Source organism: Balaenoptera borealis, assembly GCF_965194805.1.
Source record: "Balaenoptera borealis genome assembly, chromosome: 13".
Taxonomy (NCBI): domain Eukaryota; kingdom Metazoa; phylum Chordata; class Mammalia; order Artiodactyla; family Balaenopteridae; genus Balaenoptera; species Balaenoptera borealis.
This window is the reverse complement of record NC_138870.1, coordinates 80,080,575-80,105,263: the sequence shown is the minus strand read 5'-3', so window position 1 is coordinate 80,105,263 and position 24,689 is coordinate 80,080,575. Positions and strand designations below refer to the sequence as shown.

The following is a 24,689-nucleotide window of genomic DNA, read 5'->3' as shown; positions in this document are numbered from 1 at the left end:
AGTGGGTATATGTGAAATGATAATCCTCTGTTCCAAGGACAAGGTTTGGAGGGCTGGCGTGACCTCTCAGCAAGAGCATTTGAACAGACACTTGATAATTGTTAGTAGCACGAACATATGGGCAGTAAGCACTGAGGGACTCCCAGTGAAAATACATATCAATGGAATCAACAAGTGTCCAGTGACGGAGACTAGCAAGAGTCATACTTTCCTCAGTATCAACTGTGCACAAAATACTACTGGGAAATATCACAAGGAAACGAATATATATGATCTCTGCTCTGGAAGCATTCGCAGTTATTCTAGAAGAGATAAAATAACTTAGGTGAAAAAGCACAGTGACAGTATAGTCAAGGAAACACCCTCTGAGTGGTTCAAGTTCCATGCAGCACCTGGGTACCAAGATTGGGGTGCAGGTGGGGAACCCAGAGGGTACTGGAACAATCGGGATGATTAGAGCAGAATCTGTCAAGGCTATACGGAAGAGGTGACTTTTCAAAGCAGAAGGGAGACAGGATTTGGTGAAAGAGGCAAAGCCACTACAGGCCACAGACAAAGGTTTGGCAATGGCCACTGGCTGGCTGAATGCAAGAGGCGGGAAGTGGGTTTGTTTGCCTGCTCAGAATATGGAAGGCATCCAGAGAAAAGGGCAGACAAAGAGTTGGGTTCAGTTGACGGAGGCTTTAAAAACAATCAACTACACACTGTAAATCAACTATATTTCAATTTTTAAAAAAAGATTAAAAAAATTTTTTAAAAGCCATCAACTAGCTTTCCAAGGTTATCTCAAATACTTCTGAAGCTTATGTTACAGATGAGCAAGATCTGCATTTTAATAACCCACGAACTTGACTCTACTTCCTCCTGACCCAGAGGGACTCATGAATCCTCAGTCTGTCCATTGTATTAACTCCTAACCATCCTTTGAATCCACCCACTTCGCTCCGCCCTTACCTGTCTTCAACAGTTTCAGCTCTCAGTCCCCTCACCCGGTCACTGCCACAGCTTCCCTTCTCTCTGACGTTTCAGAACTCAGCCCTTCCCTCCTCCTGCCCCATTCTCCGCCTGCGGCCATTCATTCAACAGAAATTTATTGATCGTCAATGGTTACTTTGTGCCAGACACTTTGCACCTTCTTTGGTATCCATTTTCTATCATTCCGCTTCTACCTTATTTGCCTTGGCCATATAGAACCTCTTCTGGCTCCTCAGACAAAGCTTTTTCTCTCCTTTTGGCCATCACACTAGTTGGTCTCTGACTGCATTACTCTTCCCAGCTTTGTCCAGCTCAACCCTATTCATCCTCCAGGAAGCTTTCCTTGCTCCCTCACCTGCCCCCCCAAGTCCAGTTAGGTGCCCTTTTCATGTGCTTCCCGTGGTGTGCTATGTTCCCTGCATGCTACTCACTGAACTGTAAGGTGCTGTTTACTCATCTCTACCCCAAGAGGCTCTAAATACTGTGAACAAGGACCAGGTGAGTGTTTTCGGTCACTGACTCCCTACCATTTAGCACAGTGTCTGGCACGTAGATGCTCAATAAATACTTCCTGTATGAATGAACGAATGCAATGAACTTAAGATGATAAAATATTGGCCGTTCTGTTTTCTCATCTCATCAAGGGCATTCCCAGCTTTTCAGATCTCTGAATTATCTGACCCATCCACGTAAGGTCAGCCCAAAGGTCTCTGGCTTGACTCCACTCACCTAACCAACTTACCATCCTCTGTCATTCTCCAGCCACATGTGACTGTGGGGTCCTGCACTCACATGATGAGTGGAGCAGAGGTGAGTGGGACTGAGGGGAAAAGTGGGAAGCAAGGGGTAGGGGGAGATTCTGTCATTGAACTTGTTTCCTGGGCAATCTGGACTCAGAAGTTTCTCTTGCCTGCTTCATTTTCTAACAACAACAACAACAAAAATAGCAGAGTCCACTTGCCTTTGTAGGTTGCTCTGGTCGGGATGCTGCAGGTGCAGGTCTCATTGGATACACTTTTATCCTTGCAGAGCATCCTGCCGGTGTCCACGTTCCTCACCATGCACTCCGAGTGTCTTGGAGAGAAGCTTCCCACCACAGTCACTGTCGTCTGTGTGGGGAAGAAAATTCAGGAACCAAATTATTGTTTATTTCCATCATTTCCATCCATCCTAGAGCCTTAAATGAACTCACCTCTGACTTGCCATAGAAGGAGAATTTCTTAGATTGCCAATGTAAAGAAAGAGATGTTTTATTGGCTATTTAATTTGCTCTTTTGTGAATCACATATTCATATCCTTGGACCATTTTTTCTGCTTTGTGTGTATTTTTCTTATCAATTTTAAGAGCTCTCTGTATAGTATAGATATTCATCCTTATCTGTCATATTTCTGACATATTTTCTCCTGATCTGTTTGTCTTGCAATTTGTATGTGTGGTATCTTTTACCCTACACAATGTGTTTTTATGTAATCAGATGCAGGGTTTCTTGTCTTGGTTATAAAGTTCTTCCCAAAGTCTTGCTTGTGGACAAATATAATATTGTTCCACCATCTTTGTTGCTTTGTTTTTTAAACTATGTCTTTAATCCATCTGGAATTTATTTTTATGTATAGTGTAAGATAAGGGCCGAACTTTATTTTTATCCAGATGGTTAATCAGCTATGTCACAACCATTTACTAAAAAAAAAATTCCTTTTCCCACTGAACTGAAATACCACTTTTGTCATATATTAAATCACCATATACCTGCAAGCTATTTCTGAACTTTGCACTGTTCCAATTATCTATTGATCTAATTCTATTCCAATGTCATCAAATTTTTATTACTGTGGATTTAAATATATTTATGGCAAATCTCTCTATTTTTATTTTCATAATTTTCTTAGCACTTCCTAGACATTATTCTTCCATATGAACTTTAAGATCATTTTACCCAAATGGGGTGTGGGAACTATGAGTTTAACTGGAATTGTACTAATATATGCATTAATTTTAGGAGATTTTATATCTTTATGATATTAAGTATTCTCATCTAAATACATAATTTTTTTCATTTGTTTATGTTTAGGAGGGAGGAGGACGGAGGAGGAGGAGAAGAAAGAAAGAAAGAGAGAGGAAGGAAGGAAGGAGGGAGGAAGGAAGAAAGGAAGGAAGGAAGGAAGAAAAAAGAAAAAGGAAAAGGAAAAAAAGAGGAAAGTTAAAATAATATGCCAGGGGGAGACCGCTTTTGCATCATGTGCACGCAGGGGACCTGGTGAGGAGGTGGGCTAAGTTTTAGGAAGCTGGGAGCTTAGGAAGTGGTAACCTTATCACCCACAATGAAGAGAGATAGTCGCACACAACCGGGGAGGCGTCCATCTTCTGTTATACTTCAGACCTCTGCCCAGACTCTGCACAGCCAGCTAAGACCACTATCTCTCATCTTCTGATAAGCTTGCTAAATCTATTCTAGCTCTGGGATCTCACCCCCATCTTTCCATTTTCAAAAAATCCTGTTTCTGAGCCATAGGATCACGCTGGAACGCAAGTTCTTATAGTCCAACTTCCACTGGACTGAAGTCCAACCCTCTCCAGGGGACCTGAACATAGTACTGAACCCCAGACCATCCCAGCAGCTCATCTTCAACACCTGGCTGAACTCTCATGCATGCTTCACCCCTGCATTTCTCCCTGTACCGCACATCTCAGCGCGTGACCGTTATCACCTGTTATCCTGTACACATGTATGTCTTAAATTGAATTCATTGCTCAAACATCATAACAAAAGCACCAGACAGCTTGTTAAAGTCCTGTTTTCACTAGCTGTTTTACATTTTCCACACTGCCTTCCAGTTCTCATATACATAGCATTTACATAACTGTAATCATTGCATTAATTTATTCCATAAACATTTATCAAGCTTTTAGGAGGTGCCATGGGCTACACAAGGCATTCATTACTTCAGTGAAGCAAGCAGCTACCGTCTTTGCCCTCAAAGAGCTTATAGTCTAGCAGAAGTGTGGAAAAGTCTGCTAGATGAAAACTGGAGGGCCACACAGGATTGAGATCATTAAGAGATGACAGAAGCCTGGGCTAGGATGGTACAGTAGAAATGGAAAGAATTGACAGCTTCAATATACCCATTAGAGGTAGCACGGGGCAGGACTGGAAGTGGGGCATGTGGTTGTGGTGAGCAAATGGGTGGACGCAGAGGTGCTGCATATCGCAATGGGACACACTGAGCAGGAGGCAGACCTTGGGTGGAAAAATCAAGACTTCAATTTTTGGATGTGTGTAGTTCAAGATGCTTGCGTGATAATTAAGAAGATTTAATAAGCCTGGAGCCCAGAAGCAATCTGGGTGGGAGATAAAGGAGACATCGACATATAGATGGTATATCAAGCCATGGGAGTGGATAAGATTGTCTGTGGACAAAGTACAGAGTCAGAAGAGAGGAAGAGCCAAAACTGGGGCTGTAATAACTCCAACATTTAGAGTCAGGGAGAGAAGAAGCCAGCAAAGGAGGTCGAGGCACAGTCAAGAAGGAAGGAAGAGAGCATGGAGAAGGTGCGCCATGAAGGTGATGGAAGACAGAGTTTCAAGAATGCAGCCAAGAGGCCAAGTAAGGTGAGGACTTATAGTGTCTGTTGGAACAGCTCCATGGAGTTCAGTTTCAGGGGAACAATGGGGCAGAAGAAGTTGGAGTTGATCTGAAAATAGGAGACAGTAAGTTTTTTCAAGCTGTGGAAGAAGAGGAGAGCCAGGGAGTTGAAGGTATTTTTGTGTGACTTTGGGTTCCAGGCAAGAAGGGTTAAAAAGCTGATACCTTGGCTTAATGAACCCAACGTGGGAATCCTTGCCAAGTTAATAACTCTTTCTTGAGTTAAGCTGGATAAAGAGGGAATGAAGACCCAAAGAATCAGATGAGATATGAAGTTTGAGAGTCAATTAGCTAGTAATATCCATGGGGCCAAAGAACTTCTTGCCGCATAACATTCTATCATTCTATCAACAGACCTTACTTTACTTAACCTTTCCTCTTATTGCCAGTTTGGTTATTTCCAAGTTTCTAAGTCTATAAATGCCGCTGCAGTAACATCTGTAAGCTTATGGGTTTTCTTTCAAATTACTTCTTCAGGAGCCTAAGCCTGGAATTAGTGCTTCAAACAGAATGAATGTATTTATGACTTCTGAAACATATCGCCAAATTGCTCTTTCCAAAAAGGTTGTGTTAATTGGCTTCGCCATCACTAGGTGTCAGCAAACCTTATTTTCACTTTAATTTGTACTTATTTGATAACCAGTGAAGCTGAACATACTTCTATATCTATATCTAACTCTCTCAACCTCCTCTTGTGAGAATATACACTTCTGCCCACTTACTTTTTGGTGTCTCTAGATTTTTCTTTTTACTTTCTCCTAGCTTTCATATCTTGCAATTAATATTTTGCCTGTCATAAATGTTCTTCCTGAAGCATGTGCTTTAGTCATCTCTTATTTTTCCTTGTATAGATTTTTTTAAAAAGTCAAGTGTATGAATATTTTTCTCTTGCTATTACAGAATATATTCCTTCAGAGCCAGAAAATTATACTTCCAAATTATCTGATGCTCAGTTACTTTCTGTTAGGTTTTTAGATGAATTTCTTAATTAGCCTAAAATTTATTTTATATTTAATGTAAAAAAAGGTGAATTAAACTATGTTTCCACGTTGTAAGCCAGTTATTTCAGCAACTTTTATGAAATAGTTCTTTTGTTTCCTCTTATGATAATGCTCTTTAAAATTTTTACATCTATTTCTGAGCTTTCTACTCTATTCCATGGATCTATATTCCTATTTTTAAACCAGAGTCATGGGCCAAATTATTGCCACTATATATGTGTTTACAATCATATGGAAATGGTCTTGCTTAAATAATTTTCTTTTTTCAATATATATCTTAGATATTCTTGACCAGTTCATATTATTATTCCAGATGAATTTTATATTAATTTTAAGACAAAGTCTATTCAAATTTTCACTGGGATGGCATGAAATCTAGAAAATAGATTGAGGAAGTAGTGACATTTTTATGATCTCTTCCCGCCAAGAAACATAGTATATGTCTGGATATATTTAAGATGTTTTTCATATCTTCCAAGAAAATACCTTATGTGTCTTTGTTTTTATTTTTATATTTGCTTATGCTTTTAATTGATAAGGTTTTCCTATTATGAATTATAAATAGCATCAATAGACCACTGCCTCACTATCTAATTACTATTACTATTGCTTAAGACAAGTTGTTGCATAGCCAAAATCACTATTTTGGTAGCTGGCTTCAACATGTATCTCCTAGTAAAAATGATTTTAAAATATAGGGTATACACCTCACTCTTCAAGTTTGTGCCTGAGTACTTCTGTTGTTTTTAATGAATGGGATCGTTTATTAATGGATGTTAACAGTTTGTCTTACATGTACTAAGGTTATTGATACTTGAATGTTTACTGAACAATTAAAGTTTTAAAAGCTAATATATTTAGATTTTACAGATATACAACCACTTAAGATTAGCAAATAATGATATTTTTGTCTATTCCATTCTAATAATTATTTCTATTACTTGTTTCTTGTATTACTACATGGGACACACTTTAAAAACAATGTTGATTGTATCAGTGATGGAACTGATGTTTCTGTTCTGATTTGTAAAAGAACACTTCTAGTCTCTCCTTTAGGAACCATGCTGTTTGTGGGAAATACTTTTATTCCTACATTTTTTCTGTTTTTATCAGTATAAGCCATTTTTACTGACTGTTAAAAATCTCTTTTATAGGTATACAAACATATAATTTTACATAATGCAAAAATGAGATGTCACGCATCCCTTTTTGTGTTTGTCTGTGTATATGAGGATTTCAGTTGTTTGTGTTTTTGTTTGTTTGTTTGTTTTTACTTGTCTCTGACCTTCCCTCCACCACATGAGTCATTCCATCAGGGGAGCCTATGTTTACAACCTAGCATGAATTCTTCCATGTTTTTCTCCATGCTCAAATAACCATATAGAGACATACATATATAAACATATACAGGGACATTTTTTGGATCAATACAAGATCATGCTATACATACTTTTCTGCATCTTGATGTTTTTACTCAACAAAATCTCATGAAATCCCTCCAAGACAATTGGAATTGCTCTAATTCTTTCTTTTTAATGCCAATTTCATAACGAGGATGAGGATACATTATCTTCTAATTGTCTTGTGTAAAGAGACAAAGATTCTTGGAAACAGAGTCTCTGTATTATATGGGGTTTTTTTCCCCATACCAAGAAAGTTACTAGAATGTTATTAGGTATATGATGGGCAGTGAGCAAACACTCTTTGAACCAAGCTAATAGATAGAATCAGAGAAAACCATAGACTTCCATCTCTATGGGTCTGGGATAAGGAATTATTTAAATAACCAAAGATCTAAGACTTTCAGGCAAGTCACTGCTAACAACCAAGGTAGGAAATATTTTGAAATAATATGACCAAGAGATGGAGACTGACATCTTATCGAAATTACTAAAATAATCAGCCCAAAGGTGGGTTCAAAGAATAGCTTTACTCAAATTACTAAACTCGTATCTCCTTTACCTTGAGAGTGGTGGTTAGCTGGAGAGAGTGACATAATGGTTTTGTGGGAAGACTCTAGAGGGATTAGGGTAAACCACAGTGGGACTCAGGGTGGGGAAGAAAGCACCCATAGTTCTCTAAGTGGTAAACATTTTTTGTAATGTTCCAGACTAGATGTGAATGGTGATTAACTTATACTAGTGAACCCAAAGATAGGTCAGCAAATTGTGTAAGCAGCACTTCTCAGTCAATGAACAAGTGACTTTCCCTCACCGCACTTAGCTGAAGTACTACCCTTAACATTTTCAAAATGATAAAAGAAAAAAAAGCTTTGTGTAATCTTAACTTATCTGAGTCCTGGGTGTATTCAACGATCACGGTATTTTCTACCAGTCTCTATCAGCACTAAAGTCGGCTATTTTGCAGACTGATAAGAGAAATAAAAATTTGACCATACCTATACTTAGATGCCTAAGCATCGTTTTCACAGAATCTATTCATTCTGGTGCAGGGCTGATGGAGGCTTGGATGAAGGCTTCGAAAGGTTTTTTTTGGCCCCTCCTACCCATCCTCCACACTGCCACCCACACGAGGACAACAGAAAGTGACAACAGCCAGATAACTTGAAATCCATGAGTTCTGATCAGTTATGACTTGAAAGCCTGATTCTTTTTATTATTTATCCCTCATTAAATGCTCTGGCTCTCCTTTATTAAATGTTAAATCATCTTAAGTGGTAGGGTTCTTGCTATTTGAAATGGCAAAGTGTAAGGGGAAAGAGAAAGTGACCCATCTCCTTGTTAATGTGGCATTCAAATAAAACAGAGTGAGCTCAACAGACAGGTCAGGCTGCTGATGGTGATTCTGTACAGTTATCCATAATACAAGAGCTGTAATTAGGGAGAAAATGTCTCCTTCCAGTCACTGAGATTGCAAGGCAGGAATTCCATTCTCCCATGGGGCACAGTTGGTATGTGAATCAGAAAATGCCTGAATATGCTCATGTTGCTACCTTTCTCTCATCCACTGACAGGGCTGATGTGCTGCCCATGGCGGTACTGCCATAGCAAGAGCCCACGGACTTTCCAAGGAACATCCCCCTTGCGATAGTCACTGCCCACATTGCTTTCTCTCCCTCTCTATCAACATCGCCTGAAGCCATGCACATATGACAGTTGTCAAGAGAAGTCTGAACACATCAGGAAAAGAAACCATAAAACAACAAAATTCGACACTTAAGACACATTTAAGGAATCTTGACCGTGACTCTGAACTTATTTTTTTCTCTTTTTTTTTAAATCAATGTGGTTTTTTTTTTTAAGATTTTTTTTTTTGATGTGGACCATTTTTAAAGTCTTTATTGAATTTGTTACAATACTGCTTCTGTTTTACGTTTTGGTTTTTTGGCCACGAGGCATGTGGGATCTCAGCTCCCCGACCAGGGATTGAACCCGCACCTCCTGCATTGGAAGGCAAAGTCTTAACCACTGGACCGCCAGGGAAGTGCCTATCAATGTGTTTTTCTGCGACATTAGTAGTCCATCTTTTCCTTAATTTCAACAAATAAAGGTCATCTTTAGCTGCATAAGATGACAAACTCCATGAGGGCAGACCCATGATGTGTCTTATTCTCTGCTACCTCCCCATCACCTTGCAGAGTGTATGGCAGCTGGTGGGCACTAAGTATCAGTTAACTAAATGAGTGGACTCTCATAACTAAGCTTATTTGATCATTAATGGATATTTTACACACAGAAGGAAGCTGGCGTCAGTTGTGTAAAATGAGACAGCAGAGACCAATTAAAAATCTTTCCTCGGGGCTTTCCTGGTGGCGCAGTGGTTGAGAATCTGCCTGCCAGTGCAGGGGACACAGGTTCAAGCCCTGGTCTGGGAAGATCCCACATACCGCGGAGCAACTGGGCCCGTGAGCCACAACTACTGAGCCTGCGCGTCTGGAGCCTGTGCTCCGCAACAAGAGAGGCCGCGATAGTGAGAGGCCCGCGCACCGCGATGAAGAGTGGCCCCCGCTTGCCACAACTAGAGAAAGCCCTCGCACGGAAACGAAGACCCAACACAGCCATAAATAAATAAATAAATTAAAAAAAAAATCTTTCTTCTTACCTTATCTTTACTGCTTCGAAATAGGTAAATTTGAGGGCAATTTTTAGCTCCAGATGAAATATCCAGCCAGTTTTCTGAGTTCTTTAAATGCACACAATCTTCTTTAAAAGTACACCTATCAAAAAAGAAAAAAAGGGGGGTAGCGGCAAAGCAGCACACATGCCTCAGTTAAAACTTTCTCATACTTGGCTTTGGTTCAAAATGCCAGGCTTTGTATAGTGGATTACTGATTTCAAGAAAGAATAAGAACATGATGCTAAAACCATGAAAAGCAACAGGAAACCAGCAGAGCATTTTTTCCATCATGTCTCAGAGCAGAGAACAAATGTGGACATGTTGAACTTAGACTCCTGAGCCATCTCTCAAGATAACATTGCCAAATACATCCAAAACACAGCTTCTCCTGCATTCTACAACTAAAGAGCCCCCTTCTAGAAAAACCTAGTACAGAACAGCTCAAGAAAGGGTTTACACATTGTATACATTTTAGATTTGCGATTCATTTCTAGAATATCAACCCATTGTGTAACTTTTGTTGTTGTTAAAAAAAAAAAAAAATTAAAGCGACCATTTTGTGCTTTGCAGTATGATAATCAAATAAACATATTGCAAGGGCAGAGTCTTCCCAAGAATTTGATAAGACATTCCAGAACCATCTGCTACATAACATTTATTTCGACAGATACCAAATTATATCAAAAGATACTGGGTAAAACATTTGCCAGGGCCACTTTGCCAAGTCGGCCAGCTCGGAGGATGCCCCCAAATAAATCTTAAGCTGTGGTCAGGGCCAACTACTTTGATAAACACCATCATAAGTTGAAAGGTGGGATCACTGCTTTGCTTGATGCCTTTCTCGGTCACTCTAGGTCATGCGAACTTGGGGACTCTTGCCTCACCAGTAGGGCCGCCAACTTAATAAGAAGAACGAACACCAAGGGCTGTGTGATTTCCGAATGGTGTTGGGCCCCACAGACATCTCCTGAATGGTATCAAGGAAAGAACAAAACATCTGTTACCTCTGCCTCCTCAAGGCCCAAGGTTAAAACGAAGGGGTGGGGCTTCCCTGGTGGCGCAGCGGTTGAGAGTCTGCCTGCCAATGCAGGGGACACGGGTTCGAGCCCTGGTCTGGGAAGATCCCACATGCCGCAGAGCAAACTGGGCCCGTGAGCCACAATTACTGAGCCTGTGCGTCTGGAGCCTGTGCTCCGCAACGAGAGAGGCCGTGATAGTGAGAGGCCCGCGCACCGCGATGAAGAGTGGCCCCCGCTTGCCGCAACTGGAGAAAGCCCTCGCACAGAGGCGAAGACCCAACACAGCCAAAAATAAATAAATAAATAAATAAATTTAAAAGAGAAACCTTTCATTAAAAAACAAAACAAAACAAAAAAAAAAAAAACGAAGGGGTGGAGGAGAACTAGTGACAGTAAGTTTTTAAAAAAAACTGAAAATTCATGAATCATGTGAGATTGAAAAGCAACTAAATAATAACCACATTCAGCTCTGGGGAGTCCCTGAAAGGATGTAAGTGGAGTGAGGTGTGGTCCCAAACAGTGTACTTGACTTCACAAGCATTTTATTTCTTCTTCTTCCTCTTCTCTCTCTTTTTTTAATTCTTAAGAATTTAGGCCCCATGGCTTCATCTTTGAGCGCTGAGCTAATTTGAATATGACAAAAATAGAACAGGAAGCCAGCGAGTTTCATTAACCACCACCCCCAAGTGCAATACTTTCAGCGTGTCATCATATTCTAACATCTTGGGGAACCCTGCTTACAGGGAGCACATCTGCGTCCAAACTCTCCTCCACCTGTGTCAGCTCCTTCTCCTTCTCATGACCGTGGGGATTTTCATCAGCAATTCTCCAAAGCCATAAATTTACCTGACCCTTGATGGCTAGCTCGTCCATCACGGACATTAAGTTCAAATTAAACCTCCTTTGAACATCAGGGAGAGTTTGTGATGGAGGCACAGGTACCGCTGGATTGAAACACAGGGAATGATGAGGTTGGTTTCCTATTTTGTATTTGAAAGTGATGATGACTGTCAAAAACTACCTGCCTCTCAGAGGCATTCTGGTTTGTATAAGGCACTTCCTCTGCCTAAAAAAAGGCAAAAAACAAAGGCAAAAAAAAAAGAAAAAAGTCAGTTCTAGAGAGACTGGAGTACAAATATTTTTGTAGGCTCTTAATACTGCCTGGGAGTCAAGGCCTAAGGCTGCCAAAAAAACAAGTGTAAAATATTTCATACAAATAGTGCTACAATTTGCCAATTTGTAGGCAGAAAACGGTAGTGCCACTGAATTATCACTCCCTTTTCTGAACTCCTATGGCATCTCTTGTCAGCACCACACATTTGGGTATTTAATCATATGCTGCCTTGAATTACAACTTAACTGTTTCATATGTCTATGTCATTTCCCCCCAAGTAAGCTGTAAGATCCTCAGAGGAAGGGAGAATGTCTTTAATATTTCTTCCATAAATCCTTCAGTGTCTGGCAGCATGGTATGCAAATACTAGGGTTTCAATAAATATTTTTGAATGAATGGATGAAACATGAAATCTCTATAGGTCCTTTCTGTAGGTGATTTTTCTTTCTAGAGTTTCCTTATGATTTATGTCTGACTTGTACTTGCAGTCAAGAGACTATCTTTAATGTAAGCGAAAAGTTTGAATCTTGGGCCAGAGAGGCAACAAATTAGAAGTTGAGGTTTTCATTTTGTCTTTTGGGGCGGGAAAAAAAAAAAAAATATATATATATATATATATAAAATGGACCTTTCAATTCCTATTTTGTATAAGGTGAAAACAAAATTTAACCATGTTAAGCAACTAAACATAAATTCCTGGTTTATAAAACAGCTCTGAGATTTCTAAACTCTCATTCCTTGCTTCTCACCAGCTGAAAAATAAAAATAAAAAAATAAAAAAGCAAACCATGACACCAAGAATGTATAACCAGATGGTCAACCAACAACAATATCTTATTACTTCTCCAGTACTGCAGATTATAAAATCTTCACGACAGCACGTTACCCACACAAATTTCTTCAGGAGGGGGAACAGATCTTACAGCTCCCACGTTTTAGTAAACAAAACCAGTTACTTTGAAATGGTCCCTTTTGAAAGCCATCACTCTCATTCCTATACATCCACGAAAGCAACGGTCAAGTGCATAGACAGTTAAGCCTTTGCCCAAATAAAATTAAAATCTCATTGTCAGACTCGACTGACTCTCGGTGAGGCTGCTCCTCAATGAAGCACTCTCAAATACGCTGATTTCTTAACTGGCTTCATTACAATTTCTTCAGGCCACAGATAGGAGGAAAATGGGATTCAAATTAGAATGAGCACATTCTGGAAAAAAATGGCAGAGATATGTTTGCTTTTCTTATCTTATGCTATTGCCCCACTCTCTACGGAGGATCTCTCTAAAAGTCCTAAGCCTCCCAACCAGTATTTTATTTTTCTAGTCCTTATTTCCAGCTAGCTCTCTTGCCTACAAAATAAGGCCAATGTGCAGACACTAGCCTACTTGCAAATTAGGAAACAGAGCCAGCTCAAATGCAAAGAAAAAAACTGCCTGAGGAAAAAAAAAACCCAAAGCCCAAAAGTTAATTTAAAAAAACCTTTGCTAGGTGAAAGAACCGTGGATGCAATTTAGTGAATGAAACTACTTAACAGGCTTGTTCATAAAATCTGCTGTAGAGCTTAATCTAGTCAAAATAATAAGAGTTTGATGGGGACTTACTTGTTGGCTCAGTGGTTTAAGAATCCGCCTGCCAATGCAGGGGACACGGGTTCGAGCCCTGGTCCGGGAAGACCCCACATGCTGCGGAGCAACTAAGCCCGTGTGTCACAGCTACTGAGCCTGCGCTCTAGAGCCCACGAGCCACAGCTACTGAGCCCACGTGCCTAGAGCCTGTGCTTCCTAACAAGAGAAGCCACCGCAATGAGAAGCCCGCGCATCGCAACAAAGACCCAACGCAGCCAAAAATAAAAATAAATAAATTAAAAGTAATAATAATAATAATAATAATAAGAGTTTGAGATTGTCACTCAAACTATTCAAGTATGTGGACCAACCCTCCCAGACCCCTAACTCATAACGTTCATTCAAAACCTACCCCGGTCCCGACTCATGAACAGGGAGATTCCAGACACTTGTTTCTAAGTTTGCTGTTTGGAATTCAGAAAGTATTTGCATACAGTGGGTTTGCTTCCTGAGTCTGTGGAAATCTGTCTAAACCCTGATGTCCCTGAGTAACTACCCCGTCATGTACCTGCCTGGAAGGAACACTGCCCCGTGCCTGGCACTGTTCTATTTACAGTTAGTCTTCCCCTATTAGTCCTCACAACCACCTCGTTCTACAGGGGTGAAACAGAGGCTCAGAGAGGTGCAATAACGTGCCAAGGCTGCACAGCTCCAAGTGGCTGAAGTCTGGTTTCAGAGCCACATGCTTGGCCCCTTGGCTGCAGGGCCTCCTGTGAGCCCTAACTGCCATTTAATAAGGTGCACAAACACAATGACATTTAGAGTTCCTCCTGGCTTCCTGGGGCCCCAACAGTGGTTGGAGAGTGGGGCTGTGCCAGGATGAGGCGACAGAGACGAGGACCCCAGGAACAGATGAATAGAGAAGGTAAGACAGAGCATCCAGGATGAAGAGGGGAGCAAGGATTTGGGAGGAAAACAGGGGTGGGGGGGTGGAATCTGAGAGGCCTCGAATTTTCACACATCACTAGCCCTGAATACAAAACATCCAACTAGAGGTTACAATTCCAGGAGGCCCCCAACTCACAAATGTACTGTGTTCCAAAAATTTGCTTGCAAACCATCTGCTTGTAATATGGAATACACTTTTTCTCCCCACAGAAATAATGTTATAAACAGTGATTAGGTCTCCAGGTTAACCCACAAAACCTGTTTATCTGTAATGTAACTTCAGTTCTATCTATTTGCAATATAAGAGTAGCAGAAAACAATGAGATTGAAGCCATTTGCATCAAATAGCAGTTTTTCTTCTTTACTTATTTGTGTTTCTGCTCAGCTGGTAGTCTGGGAACAGTGCCCAGCTGGATCGACTTTTAAATTTATTATTACAGTATTGTATTTATACAGTATTTCTTTTTTTTTTAATGGGGATGGCTTAAATTATTGTTTTCATGCCAACATAAAGAACAGGGAGACCCACCTCTGGAAATGAGCTGAAGTTTCCAGGCAGGTGAAATGCCCATGGGATGGGCTGGGGGACCTTGAGAATCTGACTCTATTAGGCTAGAATCTCTCTGTAAGAATTTAGCACTTACTCAACCTTGAAATAGAAACTCTGAACTCAGAAATGTAACTTCTACTTCCTGCCACTCGAATATTCATCAGCATCTTCTAATCTAATTGTTCACCAAGAGCAGTCAGTCCCTGAAGTAAACTGATAAGTAAATATCAGGTAATTGGCTTGAATGGGAGGGGTGGTGTGACCGGTTCCAAAGACTCTCTACTGATATAGTATCAGAAAACTTTTAACAAGGAAACAATCCAGCCTCTCTCTCAGGAAACAGGAGACTGTGTCCATCCTGTGGGTAGATTTTTGCCGCAAGAGCAAAGGTCTTCTGCTAAGTGATTTGAAAGTGCTGTCTGCATTTTTCGGACAGGCACGGAGTGCAGAGGAAGGGCCAGGTGGTCCCCAGAATCAGGGGGCTTTCATTAACACTGTCAGTCCACAAGACGGAGAAACCAATCTCAACTGAAAAGAACTGGAAGTCACTGTGAAAAACTACACTCTGAATTGCAGGCCTCCAGAGTCAGCCAAGGGGGATGCCAAAATACGAGACCAAAATAACTTGCCGGGAAAGCTGAAAAATTGAATTTCAGCTCCAGTGATGAAGAGCCAATCTACATAAGAAAATGATGCTAATAACAGAGACAATTTAGAAGACTTTTTTTTTTTTTTTTTAAGTGAAAACACCTCACCTGCCAGGAGACGTTCTTTCACATGATTTGATTCACTTATTCTTCACAAAGCTATGAAGTAGGTACAACAAATTTCCCTGCTTTACAGCTGGGGAAAACTGAGGCACGGAAGGGTCCATATTGTTTTCCCAAGGTCACAGAGTTCGGAAGCAGAGCGGCTGGGATACCAAACTAGGCAGTGCAGCCTCAGAGTCTGTGGTCTCATCTCCTACCCTGTAATGCCCCTCATAAGGGCTCTCACTCACTGAGCCCTCCCCAGGGGCCAGGCACTGTTTCTAGACTTTCCGGGACTTAACTCGTTGATCCTACAACCACCTCAGGAAGTAGGTATTATTGTTATCGGCTCCATTTCAAAGATGAGGAAACTGAGGCACAGAGAGGTTAGCATGCTATGAATCTCAGCAGTCTGGCACTGGTATCCATACTCTTATTACTGTGCCAATGACTCAAAATTTTCAAAGGTTTCCGGGATGGCAATGTCATAAATGCCAAGATAAAAGTAAATATGTCCTCCCAGAGCTTGGGCCCTATGGGAAAATATAGGTTTTATTCCACTTCTCAGCATTTCTCAAAGTGTGTTCTTCGGGTTGTTTTAGGTGTTAGTGTTAAAGGAGGGTCAAGAAATTTGGGAAACACTAGTTAAATAAAATTAATGGTCTTCTCTATTGCAGGACTTCTCAGAGCCTTGAATATGCCTGTGTGCTTTGTAACTTTCCAAGACAGAAACGGATGATGCACCATCTTCCAACTTTTGTGTTGAGGGATTAGAAGTTCTAGCCATGCACATTGGGAAACACTGCCTGATCTCAGTTAATGAGTAATAATCCAAACGAAAGATCAAATTAGAAAACTTTGGGCCTTTTTTGTCTCTTTTTTTCTCATCTCTCATACTAGTTGATTGTGACCTATTAGTTCCGAGCATTTCTCTATACTATCTCCTGCAGTCCGCCCTCACCCATCACTTCTCACCTAGGCTCCTGCAGCAGGTTTCACTGCATGTGTTTATTAAGTAACTGATGGGCCTCCCTCCTCCCTGCCTTCAGTCAGCCTCCACAGCAACATCTAGGTATTCTCAAGGACAGAAGTGATCATATCACCTCCTACTTAGGAACCCTCAGTGGCACCCTTTCACTTACACCAAACGCCTCTACCTATCTCACTTTCATGACCGGGGGCCTAGAACACACATTTCCACACTCACCTCAGTACCCAATACCATGATCGAGCTCCTGCTTTCCTCTCCAAACTCATCCCCAGGCAATCATGGGTTGATAAGTCTGTCTCTCTATTTAGCCTACAAGCTCCTAAAAACATCGGTCGCTAATATCTAGTACGTGGTGCCTCACAGGGAGCAGTTACTTAATAAACACATGCAGTGAAACCTGCCCAGCTCTTCCTGGCATGTGCAGAATGCCCCAGGGCCTGAAATACTGGTGAAATGGTGTTCCTAGTTCAATGTCACCTCTTCCATGTCTGCCCAGCCTCCAGGCAAAGCAGTCGTGCCCTCCTCTGTGTCCCCATGGGCACCTTACAAATGTTCCTGGTATATACAGCACAATGCACTGGTTGCTGATTGCCTGTCTCTCTGACCAGACTATAAGATCCCCAAGAAAAAGGCCAACCTTATTCACCTTGGCACCCCCAGGGCCTAGTGCCATATATAGTATTCCTTCTACAAATATTGTCTGAGTGCCCACCAGACATCAAACACTGGGCACTGGGGACACATGAATGCCTAAGCCAGTTAAAGCTCCCCTCTTAATGACCTTATATTCTGGTGAGGCACACGGACCAAAACCAAATAAGCAGACAATAATTTAAATAGTTTCAAACTGAGGTAAGTCTTCTGCAGAAATCAAAAATATAGCAGGAAGGAACTACTTTAGATAGGCTGGTCAAGAAAGATGGCGTTTCAGCTCAGATTTCAAGGATGAAAACAATCTAGCCACATCAAGAGTAGTGGGAACAGCATTCCAGGCAGAAGGAACAGCATGTGCCAAGACCGTGAGTTCACTGAAAGCTTGGTCTCTGCAAGGAACTGATTAAAGACCAGACTGGCTAGACTTCAGTGAAGGAAGGGGAGAGTAGAGTGGGTCTGCCAGTTACAAGTCGGTGACCTTGGGCAAATCACATGCCCTCACACTTGTGTCTCCAGCTTTCCAACTGCAGAAACGCAGATAATAATGGTTTCTATCTCATGGAGTTGTTTCAAAAACGTACATCTATTTAACTGAGGCTTCCAATAGTGCCTCAGTAAATATTAGTATAATAGTTGTTATTATATTTATTACACAGGCAAGTGAAACAGAATTTAGGTAACATAAGCCAAACACACACACAAAATCATAGAGATGCAGAAGGGATCTGGGCAATAGGGGTAACCAGACTGCCTTTTGCATTGCTTACACACACGAGGTCAACAATCAGCCTGCCTTTTCCAGGTAAGGAGGCAGACACAGCTTACGGCTTCTTGGAAGTTTCTTTTCTTTTTTTTTATAAATTTATTTATTTATTTTTATTTATTTTTGGCTGCATTGGGTCTTTGTTGCTGCACACGGGCTTTCTCTAGTTGCGGCGAGTGGGGGCTACTCTTCGTTGCAGTGCGCGGGCGTCTCATTGCGGTGGCTTCTCTGGTCGCAGAGCGTGGGCTCTACGTATGCAGGCTTCAGCAGTTGTGGCTCGCGGGCTCAGCAGTTGTGGCTCGCGGGCTCTAGAGCGCAGGCTCAGTAGTTGTGGCTCGCGGGCTCTAGAGCGCAGGCTCAGTAGCTGTGGCGCACGGGCTTAGTTGCTCTGTGGCATGTGGGATCTTCCCGGACCAGGGCTCAAACCCACGTACTCTGCATTGGCAGGCAGATTCTTAACCACTGCGCCACCAGGGAAGCCCCTTGGAAGTTCCTTAATCACAACCCTCCTCCTCCCATGGGTTCTTGGAGTCTCCCTATGCCTTGAGCACCAGCTATGAGAGCACTTTCCACAGCGTACTGAAATTATTTGGTCAGTGCCTGCTTCCCACACTAACCTGTGAGCTTCTCCAAGGCACATCCTCAGTCATTTTTGTTTCCCCAGGGCCTAGTATCTGGCCTGGTATTCAACAAGCATTAGCTAAATTGGATTAAGAATTAAATTTTCAAGTGACTAAATTCTTGTCTATGTCTCCATGATACCAGCATAAGTTGTTTCATTGATTTTTGTTCACTGGGCTGGCCAGTTAACTGGTGTGGTGGAAAAGCAACCTTTGTCTTGAAACTTGGAGCTATTTAGCACACGTAAAACACATCTGCAGACTGAAACACTCACACAAAAGAGATTTGTGGCCTTCACCCCATGTGGTTCTCTGGTGGGTGATGAGTGCACCAAAAGTTGGTGATTTAATTTCCAAATGCAAACCCTGAACTGAAGAATTTAAGGGAGGCATTCGCAAAAAATAGGTAGCAAGGAAATAAAGATGGGAAAATGATGCCTCTTGAGTCAGGAAGATCTGGGTTCCAAACTGCTCTCCCACACATTTGTTCTGTAACGGGGAGCACATTCCTTAGCCTCTTAGGACCTCAGTTTCCCCACCAGTAAACAGCTGGCAGTGGTAACAACCCCATCTTCCGGAGAGCAATATTGAATCCCACATGGGGCATTTCAGAAATGGTCCACTCTCCACAGAGCAGGATACAAGTGCCCAAATGTTACAAAACATCACAAGAGCAAAAACACAAAAGACTGGCAGGAAGGCTTCCAATGAAGATAGGAACATCTGTTTGAATGTGGAGGAGTTGCTGGGAACAGGACAAGTACTAGGTCACCAAGACAAGTGAAAACATTTGAGGAATTTTTAAGAGCCAATCGATACATACTTACAAAAGTGCTTGCTGCCTGAGATAAGGTCATTTCAAAAAAACAAACCTATTCCATTAAAACATATATTTACTAAAAGGGGTGTTCCTAATGGTACCTGCTTGAGTCAGGCTACATCAATGAAAGAGATGCGAGGATAAGTAGTCTGGAGGCTGAGGCTGGACCAAACAAAACTGGCTTCTGAGTACGGCAAGCATTCTCCCTGTGCCAGCCACTGTCAGCCGTCCAGGCGCAAAGAGCTGGGCGCCTTCATAGTTTCAACCCCTCTTCACCTTCTGCTTTGAAACATTCCCAGCTCTTCTAACAGCTGACAGTGATGATGAAGAACCCAGGGGATTCATGTCCACCCAAGACCCGCCCCTCCCAGCCTGAGAAGGCCCCCAAATCCCTTTCAGCAACTTCGGTAACCCAGATGCACGGGTTTGGCCTCTGCCAGGGTAATTCAGTGATGCCCCCAGACCCGGATAACATATCCTCTCTGCTCCGCACTGCTTCCACCCCACAGACAGCTGTCCTACTTGCTTCTACACAATTAGTTGGCACAATGGGGTCCTCACACAAGGAGGAGGGGCCACCCCCAAACCCCATTATTATGATGATCGCTGCCATTAGAGCTGCACTGGACCATAAAGGAGTGTCACTGCACAGACTTCAGGCACGAGGACACATCCCGGATTGGAAGGAAAGGAGGGACAGATGCAGAATGAGAACCACCTTTCACCTCAAACGGTCTTCCCGGCCACTCGGCTAGATGAGGCCACAGCCTACGAAGGGGGACACCCCCAAAGTGCAGGGTGCTCCTTTGGGTCTTGGCTCAGCTGTCCCCTTCTCCGTGAGGCTTTCCAGGATCCTCTGGTTGAAACTAACCTCCCCTGCCTCCAGTCAGCATGCCCTACCCCCTCCTGGCTTTATTTTTCTTCCTAATAGTGATTGCATCTGACATGCTATTTCCTTCTTTATTTTCACACTGTCCATCTTCCCTCATGTAGTGGGTCGAATAATGTGGTTCCCACAATTCACATCCACCCGGAATCTCAGAATGTGACCTTATTTGGAAATAGGGCCTTTGCAGATGTAATTAGTTAAGGATCTCAAGATGAAATTGTCCCGGATTTAAGGTGTTCAATGACTAGTGTTTTGCCAAGAGAGAGGAGAAGGACATTTAAGGCCACATAAAGATGGAGGCAGAGGTTGGAGATATGCTGCCAGAGCCAAGAAACACCAGGAGCCACCAGAAGCTGGAAGAGGAGAGGAAGGTTTCACCCCTCCAGCCTTCAGAGGGAATGTGGCCCTGCTAACAACTTGATTTTGGATTTCCAGCCTCCAGAACTGTGAGAGAATAAATCTGCATTGTTGGAAACCACTGAGTTGGTGACCACTTGCTACGGCAGCTCTAGGAAACTAACACAGCTCACTAGAAGGACCTCCATGAGGGCAAAGATTTGGGACTGAGCTGTTCACTTCTAGAGAATCCTGGTGCTTAGAACAGTGTCTGACACACACTAGGTGCTCAATAAAGATCTGTTAAGTGAATGCATGGATGCTTTAACTTTCAAGGGGGAAGGGTTTCTATAACTCAGGTTGGCCCGGAGTTCCATATTTAACCAGTCATCCATGCTGTGTCCATTTGGACCGGGATCCGCCCTCTCCTCCCACCACCATGAAGGATAATGTCTCCTTTGTTTCTCTTCCCTTTCACTATAGTGGTAGGTAAAGGTACTGGCTTGGGAGTTAGAGCTGAGCCTACATTTGAATCCTGGTTCCACTACTTATACAACCTGTAGTAAGCAGATTAATGGCCCCCAAAGATATCTATGTCCTAATCTCTGGGACTTGTGAATATGTGACCTTACGTGGCAAGAAGGACTTCAAAGATGTGATTAAGGATCTCAAAATGGGGAGATTATCTTGGATTATCCGAGTGGGCTCAAAGTAATCACAAGAGGCTGCATAAGAGGAGGCAGGACGGTCAGAGTCAGCAAAAGAGACGTGATGAAACAGAATTCAGAGCCAGAAAGATTTGAAGAGGCTAGACCGCTGGCTTTGAAGACGCAAGAAGAGGCCGCAAGCCAAGGAACGTAGGCTGCCTCCAGATACTAGAAAAGACAAGGAAACGGATTCTCCCTACAGCCTCCAGAAGGAATGAAGACCTTTCTACACCTTGGTTTTAGCCCAGTGAAACCCACTGCAGACTTCTGACCTCCAGAACTGCAAGATAATAAATGTATGTTGTTTTAGGCCAGCAAGGTTGTGGTGATTTGCTACCACAGCAGTAGGAAATGAATATAGAAACCTAAGGCTGTTTTCTCTTCTCAAAAGTGGGAATTGTAATAGTACTTTCTTCACAAGGTACCAGGAGGACTAAATGGAACATGCATGGAACATTCAGGGCACAGCATGTGATGTGTTATAAGCATATTCTCCTCCATGCATGGTGACCCTGTCTCCTGGCTGGGCCTGGACTCAAGGCAGGCTTGAAGAGGAGAAGGGGCACTGTAATAGCTTTCTGAAGGATAAGTGGGAACATTCTGATGGATTCCTCTACTGAAAAGCCCTCAGGGGCCTTCTCTGCTACATAGTGCCCAGCTCTCATGATGGCAGACCGAACCAGAGTAACTCAGGTTTCAGAAGAATGTGGCTATGGGTTACCATGCACCAGGGGTTGTCTTGGTCAAGTTTTCAGGCAATAACAGCTCATAGGCCTTAGGGTTGTTGATTGGCCCTGGGGAGGCTTGAGGAAGGCATGTCTCTTGGGAGAGAGAGGGAAGACAGACCTCAAGACAGGAGAGCAATGCAAGGAACTGGGTTTGTCCATAAGCAAATCATTGAATTCTTTTTGCTTATTACTCTAGGGTATTGAGGATGAATATTTTTAGCAGGCGGATTTTAATTTTTCTCTCCAGTGTTCAAATCCCCTTCTGTTACCCCAACCCTTTCAGAAAGTCTGTTGTCAGACCGGGTTGAGAAATGACCTCGTTCACAGTGTCATGTGTTGAACAGCCAGCCAGCAGATGAAAACCTAAAAACTGCTACCAGGGGCTGCTTGGAAGTCTTCTAACTGTAAACGTGGAAGAAACATGCAGAAGGATATGAGTAAATGTTAAATTTATACAAATAAGTGAGGGGAGCCCACAGATACCTTATCATTAGCACGCCTGGGGGCTTTGTCCCCGCCCTGAACACATCCTGTGCAGGGTGGGGCATTCTGGGATGGGACAATAAAGGTGAGTGTGGCCTCTCCTATGTGGCCCATTTTCTGAAGGGGACCCAGCCCTGGTTCCATTACGTGATTGGGACCGCAAGTGGAGCCCGTGGTGGTGTTGGGAGAAGTGGAGAGGTACGTGAAATTTGGAGAAACAGCCGCTAAGTAGATGACTCAGGAAGAGACGTGAGATAAACTCACTCTTTATAAAATATACTAGAAGACAGTGACCCTAGAGGGGGCAGGAGTGGCAAGTGTGGTACAATTAATGCTTGGGTTAACGCACTTCGTCTTCTATACACAATGCCATCAGGATCATCTTTTAAAAACACAAATATGATCGTGTCAGTCCTCTGCTGAAAACCCTTTAATAAGTTCCCAGCATCAACTAATAAAGTCCAAACTCAGAGCCCTTCCCATCGTGGTCCCTCCCATCTACTTCCTTGCTTCCAGAGCCAGTGCTGGGGTAACATGATTCAATTTGCCATCCCCTCAAAAGATCTCTTATTGTAGTGACTTCCCTGGTGGTCCAGTGGTTAAGACTCTGTGCTTCCACTACAGGGCGTGCGGGTTCGATCCCTGGTCGAGGAGCTAAGATCCCACAGGTCGCACGGTCGAAACAATAAAATAAAATGATCTCTTTACTGTGCTGGTTCTGCTCCCCGAATTACCTCTCACCCGCTCCTTCCCTCAGTGAACGTCTACTCAGGCCTCAAGACCCATTTTTTTTCCTCTTCCCCAAGACCCAATTTTAATGCCACCTCCTCTCTGAAGCCTTTCCCAACCTTGGTTACAGCCAAGGGCTCCTTCCTCTGGGCTTCCGCCACAGTAGTAGTTAACATCACTTGAGTGCTTGCTCTGAACAGGCAACTGTGCCTAGGACTTCATGCCCATCATCCGGTTTAATTCTCTCAGCAACCCTGCAAGGGAGGCACCGTTACTAGCCTGCTTTACAGAAGAGGAGATCTGGCACAGGGAAGATAAGAAACTCGCAGGTCACGCAGAAGCCTGGATTCAACCCCACACACTGGCTCCAGGTCTGCCTTCTTCCTGCTGCCAGTGTGGAAGTCATCCCCCTGCATCACTGGGCACCCCAAACCGGCTAGTTCTCCGACATTCCTGCTCGGTCAATGACACCTCTGTCCCTCTGGTACACAAGGCAGATACCCATGCTCTTTGCCCTATCATCTCAACAGCAAAGCCCCTGCACCTATGAGACTCAGCTCCACATCTCTTGGAAGTCCTTCTCCATCTGACTTGGGTACCCGTTCTTTGGGCTCCAACCTAGTGCCTCGTACAAGGCCTGGAACATGGTAGGAATCCAGTGTATGTTTGGTATCATTTCTTTACTTTCTTTGTGAGGACTTAGATCAAGGGAGAAAGAATACATCTTCCAGAAAAACAGTGGCCACCTTGATATTTTATTTTTCATTTTATGGCCCCATTTTTAGTGTGTCAGACTCAAGGGGGGATCCAATTAATCCCTAAGTCCTGTCAATTCTACCTTCCAAATAGCTCTTAAATCCACCTACTTCTTTCCATCCCCACTACCGTCTCTCTTATTCAGTCCCCAATCTCTTGCTGGTTTACAACCACCTTCTAAGGGACCTGCTGGCTTCCAGCGGTGTCGTCTCTAGTCTACCTTGCACCAGAATGCTTGTTCTGAAACACACAAACGATCTAGTCTGTCTTCTGATTGAAACCCTGGGATGGCTTCCCAAAGTCTTTCCAACGAAATTCAAATGCTTTTACATGGGTTTTAAGACCCCTCCTCCCCTGCCCCTGCCTACCACGCCGCCCTCATTAACCAGCGCTCCTCAGACAGCACGCTTCCCCTACTGTGCATTAGGCCAGGCGCCCCTCCGGCTTCCAGCCTTGGCACCGTCTGTTCCCTCAGCTTCCCCCGCTTCCTCTTTACCTGGATGACATCTGCTCACACTTCAGGCTCAGCTTAGACATCCCTTCCTCCAGGAAGCCTTCTCTGACCTTAAGTTT

At 42.9% G+C, this 24,689-nt stretch overlaps 1 protein-coding gene across 2 annotated transcripts in view; it reads right to left on the bottom strand.

The window, feature by feature from the left end:
• Positions 1-24,689, bottom strand: part of PLXNC1 (plexin C1) — a 145,634-nt gene that overhangs the window by 80,348 nt on the left and 40,597 nt on the right. For both annotated transcript variants that reach the window (XM_082350412.1, XM_082350413.1), the window contains exons 5-6: positions 9,681-9,795; positions 1,937-2,084 (exon numbers count right to left, since the gene is read on the bottom strand). In XM_082350412.1, the coding sequence (XP_082206538.1) occupies positions 1,937-2,084; positions 9,681-9,795 (263 nt within the window). The remainder of the gene's footprint in view (positions 1-1,936; positions 2,085-9,680; positions 9,796-24,689) is intronic.